Genomic DNA, 11,371 nt, shown 5'->3' on the forward strand with positions numbered 1-11,371 from the left:
AGATGTCCCTGCCCACGGCAGGGGGGTTGGACTAGATGACCTTTAGAGGTCCCTTCCAACCCAAACTATTATATGATTCTATAAGCTAAAAGCTTGGCTAGTTTTTACGACCAGATATAAAGTAATATGAAATATGACCACTCTGAAGCATGCAAGGCAAGCAGAGTCTGTAGACCAGCCTGGACACAAGGTATGGCTGTAGCACAGCATCATGATAAGAACAGAGAGCTGCAGCTGACAAGTGTCACCTCCAAAAAGTTAAGTTTGGGGAGGGCAGGGAAGGAAGATTATGTCATTATAGTGTTTGTATAACTCAAACAGTAGCATCACAAAATAATACTCCTCATATAATGCTGTACAAAATTCTACTACAAAAAAAAAAAAAAAAAAGGAAAAAGCTTTATATTGAATGCATCTGCTGCTATTCTGGTGTGAGACATTTCCCTATGTCTCTAAAAATTCTGGGAAGTCTGACTGCTGCTCAAAAGAGCTCTGAGTGAGCCTTTCAGCACTCTACCACAGAATTAGGCAGGTTTTGAAAGAGCTTTTCAAGGGTAAAATAGAAAGACTGCATTCAAGAATCCTCTCCTATGGCAAACCAAAGTGCTTTATTAAAACAAAGTGCCCTTTTTTTATTAATGATCTATTAGATTAATGACTGCAGTGGCCAAAAGCACTGGAGATTCTACAGCATGTTGGTATGCCTTCCATTCCAGAGAATAATTTTGGTACACAAAATAAAACAGGGGGAAAAGAAAAAAAAGAAAAAAGAAAAAGAAACCGCAACACACCAGCTTCCCAAACCAGGCTGGAAGTCCTGCACAGCCTTCTGCTCACTTCAGAAGTTTTGAGCAGGATAGGTACAGGCATACCAACAGCCTTGAAAAAACTCCAGTGCTATCTTGTCAGTCTCCCACATAATTTTAAGAATTAAAATCTCTTAATTATAGGGGGATATTGCAATGAGAGATTAAATGAACCTTATAATCAGCTGATTGATAGGATATCACCTAAGTGCAGCTGCTTTGTTTACACAAACATCTGCAACCATCCTTTAAACACTGAAAGGACAACAGATTGGATAGTTTAAGTAAAGAAAAGATCTTAAATTTAAACAAACACAGAGCCAGTCATGGAGCCAGTAATCCTGCTGGCATTACTTGCATAACCTTTCTTACGGCAACAACCCCAAATATTTTCCATCCGTGCTACAAATCAAAGAAGTTGTTCCCTATCAAAAATTGGGTAAAGAATGTCAGAGTAGTTTTTCTCGAAACACAGTCAATTTAGCTTAAAATAACTACACATCTTGTAAATCAGGTGTTTTGTTTCTTCAATATGAACATAAATAATGTAACATAATATAAAATGAGGCTGCAGCTCACTTATTTTTCTTATCTGTGATAAAGTTACACTAATAAGCAGCAATAGTTTCACTTTTCCAACACAGTGGTGCATATTATTCAATCATTTGTAAGGAAAGGGAAAACAACATGACTCACAACAGACAAGGAAAGTCCTCTAAATACCTCACTTAACACTGCTGTTGGAAAAGTTCTTCTTCAGCCCATTTCTAATCTTCACCTGACTCAGCTGCTGTTTTGTGAATTCTCTAATTCAATAGGAAATTATAACACCACTAGGGAGCTTAATACTGCAGCCTCTAGAAAGTCCTCCCTGCAGTAACTAGAACAACATAGTTCTGTGTCTACATAGCGCCTTACAGAAAGAGGGGGGGGCCTGCCCAAATAGCTACATTTATAGCTCTCGCTTTTCATCTGTATTTCAGCTGTGAGTTTCTGCATCCTTCCCCCCTTTGGAATGTACTTGAACACCACCCTCAACTTATCACAGGATGAATAGGATCCCAGAAATATGAATTGCTTACATAGTGGTGGATACTTGATACTCACTCCAGAGAACAAGGTTACAGTGTTCTTTGCTACTTACCCTTTCTGCTGCAGGAGTACCAAAGACCCACAATAAAGGCATTATTGTGCAGTGTTCTATATAAAGGAGTACAGAGATAGGCCCAAAGACGAAGATTTAAATAAAAAAAACAAAAACCAAACCTGTAACAGGAGAGTATTATCATGCCAAAGGGATGTACTTCTGTGTACACCAATTAGTCATAATAATTCAGCGGTCCTTACTGGCCATCAATCAAAACACTGAGAGGCAGACAAATTTAGAAAGGACACTCTCCCTCTACATATACACACATAAATAAAAGAATTGTTACATATTTCAAGTAAGTATATAATTTATAAATAGAAAATAATTCTATAAAAATATATAGTACAAATGTAACGTAATGAATTTTTAAATATATATAAATTATTATTATAAACATATTTCTATCATCTTTGCTATTTTGGACACACACCCACACAGAGTTAGAGTGTCATAAAATAAATAATTTGCAAATAATCCAACCTTAATTTTCATTGCAAACGTGACAATAAATGTGAAGTGCAAGTGTCTAAGAGGGACATACTCAGGGAGCAATAAGCTTGTATACAAAAAGACTGGTCCACCAATAACAGTCATGATGGTAACTTTCCTGCCACAACTCTCCTGTCAGTTCAAAACTAACAATAGTTTCCTGCCTGTGACAACATCTTGGTTTACAAACAGAAGTCACATTGGTTTAAACGTAGGTGTCATGTTGCACTAACACATTTAGAGAAGCCCCATCAATCTGACCATCAATTTAAACCCACAGGGAGAAAGCCCAACTGAAAGAAGATAGCTTTGACATTCCCTTTATGGCAAAAAAATTTTTAAAATAAATAAATAAAAATGTATAAAAAACCCAACTTTTTTAAAAAGCTTAATAAATGTACTTGAAATATATGCAAAGGGTTTTAAAACATTTAGCTTTACTATACATTATTAACTAATTTAAATGAAACAGTAAATACTAAGCAATACCAGTTTGTTGACAAAGCCTGCTAGAAAGTGAGACTACTGAACTTGAATATATCACCCGGAAGCACAGTTTCTATATGTGATAAATACGTTTTTGGTAGCTGCAACCTGCTGCAAAGCTTAAGAAGAGAAAGCAACTTCACTTCAGTCTACAGGGATCGAAGACTTATTTTGTTCAGTTAAAAAAGTGACAGAACAAAACTCAAAAATGTTTGTCTTCCTCTTCAATCTAAAAATAAAGTTTAAGTGCAAGAAAAGCCACAACTTACCAGTTCTAAATATGCTAAAGTGATCAAAAATAAAGGAAGGATTATGAAAAAATTAATCTTAGAAGTCTATTTAAATGCAGATGAATTTCAAAAAGCTTTCATTTGTGTTCTGATGTATTTAAGTACCTGTACTGTCAGCAAAAAAAAAAAGCTACAAGGTCTCAGAAGTTGCAACGTTATGTCAATTGAATAAATAAGAAGAAATCCAACATCATAAAACGTGAATATTAAGAAAACAAGTAAGTTTCTACTAACACGCCTACATTTCCTCAATGTGACGCATCAGTTCTGTGCATGTAAAGTATTTGGGTTTATATTTTATTGCGACTAATGCACCCTCTGTATTTAGAGGAGCGGTTTAATTACAGCATTGGTGAGAAACTGGGTCATCGAAGATCTGATTAGCCCTCTGGAGATGCCTCTTCTCACTTAATATAGAGGAAGCCTAAGATTATAATATTCTTAAACAACTTAAACTATAGCTCCACACACACTTCAAGCAAGGGAAAAAACAGCATTATCACTGGAAAGAAGACAGTCTCACCCACCAACCACTTATTCTCACCCCCGCGCTTCTCTCCCTGCATTACAGCAATACAACCATTTATGCAGCTATGTAGTAAACAGCTTAGGGAGCCCACCCAATTCAAATCAACCTCATGAACGCTCCTGCAACAAGGAAGAATGCAGGAATTCAGACAGGGAAAGGACATCACCCCCTCTATTGGCAAGGGGAACATTTTAAGGGGGTCATGAAATTTTGAAGACCCTCAGTTCAGCCTTGCCTCCTACAGGCCAGACCTTTCTAATGAAAATCAACTTGATTCAAAGCTTTTCCGCAAGTCCATACAAGTTTCTGTAACTCATTAACCCTGACCTCTGAATCTGCATTTTAAGTCAGAAAACTATCTCCAGCTTGCTTGCTGATAGCCTCCCTCGAGTATAGCTGCACTATACGGAGGGGACAGCCTGCCCATACAGCAATAACTAGCAGTACCTGAAGAAAATAGAAGTGACAAGTTAAGACAACACAGAAGAGTAACAGTGAAGCAAGATCAAGAATGGTAAGCGCTTCTCCTGACCGCCAGGTTCAGGAGCCAAACAACTTTGTATACATGTATTTTTCATGCCTCATCCTCCCACTACAAAAAAAAAAAGTTACTACACTACTACTTCTGATCCAAGCGCTCATGTGTCACTACAGTTACGTACAGCAGTAAATTCCCCTGACAGTTTCAAGAAAAAAAATAGAGCAAACATAAGATAAATACTAATGTTATCAATGAAGTAGTTTTTATGGGGTTGTTAATATACAGAAGCTTACTATTTTAAGTATCTTGTGGGTTTCATTCTTTTCCAGATAGTTCAATTGCAGGTGGGGTTATTATTATTTAACTCAAACATTTTAAACGTATCCCAAGTCTTCAAACTAACCTTTTTCAAATCTGCCTTATGTCTCTTTATCGCTTATGTCCTACAATTCTTTATCATTCAGATCTTCAGTTTTTCCATGAAGAGTTACAAATTTCAGTAAAGATGACCTAGGATACAATAGCTTCTTCTATATTTCTCAAGTCACAGTATTTCTAAAGATTAGAAGATAATTGTGCTGTGAAATCAGAAGAACAATTGTTAAAGAAAACACTTCACATAGTGTATCTTCAAGCTTGTATTTTATGAATGGGTTTTCAGGGTTTGTGGTTCAAATATAAAACAAGAACTTAGCATGTAACATCATAAACCGACATCCTTTAGCTATTCATTATTATACTTTATTATAAAGCTATTTTAGCTTACTTCTAAGCTTTCCTTCCCCAGCATGCAGTTTTATGTATGAATCAGAACTTAAGTCTTTTTCCTTTCTTTTAATCTCAACTCACTGAAGAGAACTGATGACTACAAAGCCTCTTAAACTACATCGATCAGCTTTATAGTTATTTGCAACACTTTACCCCAAAATACCCAAAATGCACAGCCACCTTACACTTTGTGTAAACCACAAAAAAATGTTTGTTTCCCAGCGTTTATTTTATGAACAGTTTGACTCGATCCTCAGTTCACTAGAAATTCATTCTGGCATACAACGAGGGGAGATTAGAGGTGAAGGGGGAAAATTGAGCCGGCCTTAACCAAACAGACTTTTCTTAGCCTAGGAAGCTTTATAAAAGCCCAGAACACACTTTTCTCAGTTGCAAGCATAGGAATAATAATGCATACTTGCTAAAGCATTATATCTTTATCTGTTAAGGCTGACCTTAACATTTGTTTTAATTCCCAAGTTCATTGCTCATGAACAGAGAAACTGACAGCCAAAACTATCTCTTTACACACACTATAAGAACTCAAAAAGAAAGGAAAAAAAAGTTTGGTTTTTTTTTTTTTTAGAAATCACAAAATCCTAAGGTTCCTCTGCGAGCTAGAAAGCCAGCTGTAATAAGAGGTCAAGATAAATAACCAACCATCAAACGGAAGCAGCCTTTAATCACCCTATTGTGGTCTTGATTTGAACTGGTGAAGCAGAAAGTTTCCCACCTCATTACCAGGCCACACAGACCAATTTCAAAATATAAGACTACATTGCATAGCATCTCTCCAAACACATAAAATGCACTCCTACCCTCAGTCAATCACAAAGAAAACCTGACGAGATGATCCTGAAGCATGAAGAATAGCAGGTTAACTTCCCAACTGCATGCAGTGTTAAGTTTTAGGGTGTGGGAAACAAAACTAAAAGCAGAAAAAGCCAGGAAAGAATTATTCTGCACAATTTACTATGACAGCAGAATAATAAAAAAAAAGTTGGTACTGCATCCTATACATTTAAGGGGGGGGGGATATGAAGATGTCAGCAGCTTGCTGCAACAGTATGTACTAACATTTAGTTTAATTGTTTGCAAACTGAGTTCATTGCAGCAGCTCAAATAAGTTCACTGCACTGACCTTTCAAAGGAGAAAGCACAGGAAAACTCACAAACATAAAAAGCACAGTTTATAATTGTAAGAATTTATCATGACACTACACACTTTCTGGCAGCTAAATGTCAACAACTGAAGAAAACGTAGAAAATTAAACCAGCTCTTTCTGTGGTGTGACATTCTAGGCAGGTTACATACAGCCAGGATTTCCCCGACAAGTTATCTTTAAATATGAAATAAATCAAAATCAATTTAACTTAGGTATAGCATGTGACCTCACTGTCCTATGGGGCACAAAATGTTGAAGTATAATTTGAAATACGGACTTGTCTTATCCTTATTTATGAAAACAGACATTTATAAAGGCATTCCACAGAAATAAAAGCCATAACAGAGACTGCCTCAGTTTTAACACCTTTTCAGATTCTCTGCAACAACTAAAAACAACTACCATGAATGTTGGACTTTGCTATTCTGTCAATACTCTTCCCCAATATTGGAGAAGATCCAGTACAACAGGATCCGAAGCACTTACCTACACACCTGATAACTACTGAAAGTTATACAACAGCAGTAGTTCCCCTACTCACTTTCCCAAAAATTTTAACTGATCATTTGCCTAAAAATAAGCTTGTGTGTGCTCCTTCAGTACCAAGATATTACAGATTTACTTCTACAAGCTGTTTCAATAAAATAATATGCTCTATGTAACTGCTAAAATGACAAATATGATACAAGGTAAAAAAGGCTTTTTAAGCTAATGAATAAGGTTGGCAGAAAACCAAATAGGTAAGGACTGGCTGTGAATAAATTTAGAACAAATATTAGAAAAGGGATAATCATTTTAGGACTGAGATTCTAGAACAGCCCTTCACAAACAGCAATGGAAATATATATTGCATTGAGTGTATCACAAGCAAATAACAAGTAGGATTGTATAATGTAGCCTGCACATCGCAGCATTCTGAATTTTTTAACCAGGAAGTTATTAGCCTTCCTAAGTCTGACGTTCCCACATTTTAGATCGTCATTTTAGACAGATTTTCTGTTTGAATTACACCAGGTGATGCACAAGTTTGGAATACTAGAGACTCCCATCACTTTTAACACGTCTAGCTATTTTAGGTGCCCACAGATTTTGTGAATAAGCTTACATGTAGAGAAGTATGCAAATAAATTCATCTTCATAAGATGATAAATAACTTATAGACTGAGGTATTTAGTAGAGAGGAGCCTAAAACTATGTAGACCATGCTTATAGTTCCAAGTTTCTCTGAAGTAAACCGTGAACTAAGAAATCCAACACCAGCTGAACATAAACATCTAACCTTCTCTAAACCATGTTTTTAAAAAAAAAAAAAAGGCAGCATTTTCTTTTGTGCCCTTGAAGCCCATCACTTACCATGGACTTAAGCATCTAATCTACCACAGGAATGTGGTGTCCTGCAAAGAAGATACTGTATTTGGAATAACATAATTATTAACCACCACAAAAAGTACTGCCAAAGTGTTACCTTTCATTTGAATAAGGGTCTTCATTCCCGCTAATATAAAGCTAAACTCTCCAGTCTGGAATCATTCGAAATCTCACCAAAACCAATGGTCTTTTGCTCAAGTCATGACAGTATTTGTTGTACTCAAACCAAAAACATCACAGCAGTACCTTGGTGAATCACACTTAACACAGCAACTATGATTCAAAAGGTAAAAAGGATTTGTGATGTTTAAGGCTATACATTAGGCAATGACAGCACATGAGATGCTCTATAAAACAAACGAAGACTAATATAGCAGCGTTTGACAAATCAGGATATTCAGGTACTTGAATGCCTGCCTGTAAAGTTGTCATCTGAGCAATACAGCAAATACTTTAAATGTCAGAAAGTAAACAAGCGTGAACAGCAATACGAAAGAGAAAACAGATATAATTCTACATAAATACTAAAATAGCTCTATCTACACTAAGCATGAACCCTAGAGTTCAGCAATTCTTTCAGTTCTTTTTTTGGTGTAGCTTTTCCTTTGCTGCATTTAGCAAGCATTTCCTCCATCATTTCTTTTTCTTCCAGATGTCAAGAACAGTCATTTTTCATTTAGTTTGACAAGAAATTTAACCAACAATTTTCTTTACTCACTTCCTCCCAGAAAATCAAATGATCTGATTTTACTAACATAGGATATAATTATCCTATGAACTAGATGCTCATTCTTCAACAGATTCAGTACAGTTGTGTTGAAACTAAGCTACATTATAAATACAGTTCCTGTGGATATGAAGTTATATCCTTATTTCTACATGATGTAAGGCTAGGTAATGTTGCTGCCAAGAATTATATTAAGAAGTCTCACATCCGCAAAACTTATGAAAGACCTTTAAATACTCAAAACAGTTCTATAAAAAGATATTATCTTACCCATCAGATATGGGTAAAGCAAAACTTCCAGTGTCTTTCATCTATTTTTTTCACCAAAACAGATCTTAACTCAGTTTTCTATGGCTCAGATCTTTCCAACGCATGCCAAAATTCCTTTGGGATCAGACCTCTATATTGGAATTTAAGTAATATATTTATTTTTTCCCATAAAATGAAGTCCATTCATTTTATGTTGGATTTTTACCAACTATTTACTGGACAGTCACATATTTTGGAGCTCTTAGCAAACCCGACATTTTCCCTTCAGAGTTAGATGTTTTATTTATACTGAAAAAACAAACATCAGCTTGTTACAGAACTCACCTTCTTGAAAATGATACCAGACTACCAATGCAGAAGTCTTACAGAGCACACATTGATCAAAAATTTTCAGGTTAAGAACAGTATCTGCCAAATCTCAGCTTTATTTGGTTATTTTTAAAAGACTGCAGAGACATAACTCAGTATGAACGTTTTTGAGGAAGAACCACCTTCCAAAACGCACTACAGAAGTACGTTTCTTCTAAACAGCAAACTATGGGTTTCTTTTTTCTTAAATAAAGAAATCTACTCACTCATGACTGGAAACTTCTTTGCATATAATCCAAGACAGGTCTTGAAGCAAGGTATCTTGTTGGAGAAGGTTTCTCAGAGGTATACATGTCCTGATGATGGTAAGAAAATAAAGAGACAAATCATTTTTTCAACTTCAAATAACTAGAATAAACATTTACATATAAACTGCCTTTCCTACTATCTTTTCATCCTCCTTGTTAAAAAAAAGGAACACAAAGACGTATTTGTTATGACTGAGGAACTTTACTGCTTATGGATATATTTTGAAGTTTATCAACTCAAAATGTGTACTTTTTTCTAACATTCATATCAAACTTGTGTGCATGTACTGATTCATAAAATGTAACTGCTCCCAAAAGATAACAAACATTCTTAAGAAGTTAAAAGTACAAGACTACAATATGGATATAGTAACTGAAAATACCATCAAGGTAGTATTTTCCTTCAGCAACCTCAGCTAGCAAGAAGATGCAATATGAAGATACTCTTTTAGAACACAAGAACTACAAATAAGTTTGCTAAATAAGCATGGATTGGCATTAGGGTCCAACACTTCCTCCTCAGAAACAAAACCTGAAAGAGTTACCATTTCTAGCAACTCTAAGCCACCAGATCAGTCAATTCACAATCGAAACGAAAAAAACATATTCAAGTAGGGCAGATATGGATTCACTAAAAATATGCCTGGCTCTCCCTGAAGCGAAATATAGAGGACTTAGTCTCCAACAACGACAGCACAGCAAGTACATTTTGGAAAATTTACTATATAATCTCCATCCTGCTGCTAAAAGCAAGTTTATACAAATCTGATAGAACAGTTAAACAGAAGTAACTTTGCTTTTTTCTAAAGTATGAGTTCATATAACATTTACAGATTTGCAGCACATGCCAACGAAGTAGAGGAACTATCACAGGACTGGATTCACATCACAAGAAGGCTCCTATACCAATTGCTAAAACCAGTTTTGTAAAACAAAAAAAAAAAAAAAAAAAAAAACAAACCACAAAACCACCCACCACAACAAATCCAACTGTCACAAGGAGGCCTTCAGTAATGCTGCAGACTGAAAATCACAACCAACTATTTTTGCATTGAAAAAGTAACACAGGGAAGAGGCTTAGTAAAGGAACAAAATGGCATCATGCTGAAGAAATACATATGCAAACATTATAAAAAAACCCCACAGACAAACACAAAACCATGCGATGGTGCAGTCACTGAAGAACAATAGTTTGAATTGCAGGTCCTGTCAGTTCTCTATGAATGGCTACTAAATTAAACATTTAAGCACACACAGCCTAATCAAAGAAAGTGTCTGGTTAAAACATACCATTAGAACCGCAGTCTTGTCAGCTTCCTTTTGATTGCTGATGTCAAAATTGGCAAATATAACTTCCATGACTTTTAATTATTTACTGGACTAATTACAGCTATTAAGTTAAGAACATCAAGTGAGCTGTACAGATGGCCCTCAACCCAGGTCCAAAGCACTTTTGACTAGAGCTCCATACTATCTTTGGGCCCAAGTTGTTCTTCAATCTTATGCAGAGTCAACTGGAAAATTAGAGTCTCCCATTCAACTTGATTTTCCAAAAGTATAGTCTCACCTTAGTTTTGTAAATATGAACTAACAATGCTTTGCCTCAGAGACAACGCGTTACATGACATTTTATTGTGTGTATGTACAGGAAAAGGCTGTTCATTAGGAACAAACAAAACATCAGTTCTGAAAACCACTTAAGGCTAATAATAGCATAATTATGCACCATATCGTTTATAAAAATCTAGTCACGTAACACTAAGGAAACGAGAAGGGGAGAATATAGCAGCTATATACTACCTAAAAACATGTGTCATAACCATGAAATGTGAATGTTTCGGTACACGACAGCAACTTGAACTCCGACTTCAGCTATAAAATATTACTCCTATCTTGCCTTCTGTGTCCAAATATTTTGCTTAGCTATTGCTAATATCTGTTTACGAGCCAATACAGACTTCTGGTTAAATTCAGGTTTTGTTCTTTGAAATAACACTGCATATGTGCTTTATAAAATTTCCCCTATTCACAACTTTATCATTTTGCTGAAGGCCATTTACTTGGACTATTTGAAAGTGCTTAAGTCCCTAAAAAAGGAAAGTTTCATCTTTTATCTGTAATTTCGAGTCTAGCAATAGCAAGCAGTATTGAAAAGTCAGGAAAAGTCAACACTGCCAAATATCAGAAAGTCTGTACTTTCTGTTGCATTACAATATTGACGCTC

At 35.7% G+C, this 11,371-nt stretch overlaps 1 protein-coding gene across 1 annotated transcript in view; it reads right to left on the reverse strand.

Moving 5' to 3' along the window:
- The window catches only part of USP6NL (USP6 N-terminal like), a 126,252-nt gene extending 117,061 nt beyond the window's left edge, over positions 1 to 9,191 (reverse strand). Inside the window, exon 1 of the mRNA XM_009321744.1 lies at positions 9,106 to 9,191. Coding sequence (XP_009320019.1) covers positions 9,106 to 9,109 — 4 coding nt within the window. The 5' untranslated portion in view covers positions 9,110 to 9,191. The remainder of the gene's footprint in view (positions 1 to 9,105) is intronic.
- Positions 9,192 to 11,371: the final 2,180 nt, after the last annotated feature.

Source organism: Pygoscelis adeliae, unplaced genomic scaffold (genome assembly GCF_000699105.1).
Source record: "Pygoscelis adeliae isolate BGI_AS28 unplaced genomic scaffold, ASM69910v1 Scaffold202, whole genome shotgun sequence".
Taxonomy (NCBI): Eukaryota; Metazoa; Chordata; class Aves; order Sphenisciformes; family Spheniscidae; genus Pygoscelis; species Pygoscelis adeliae.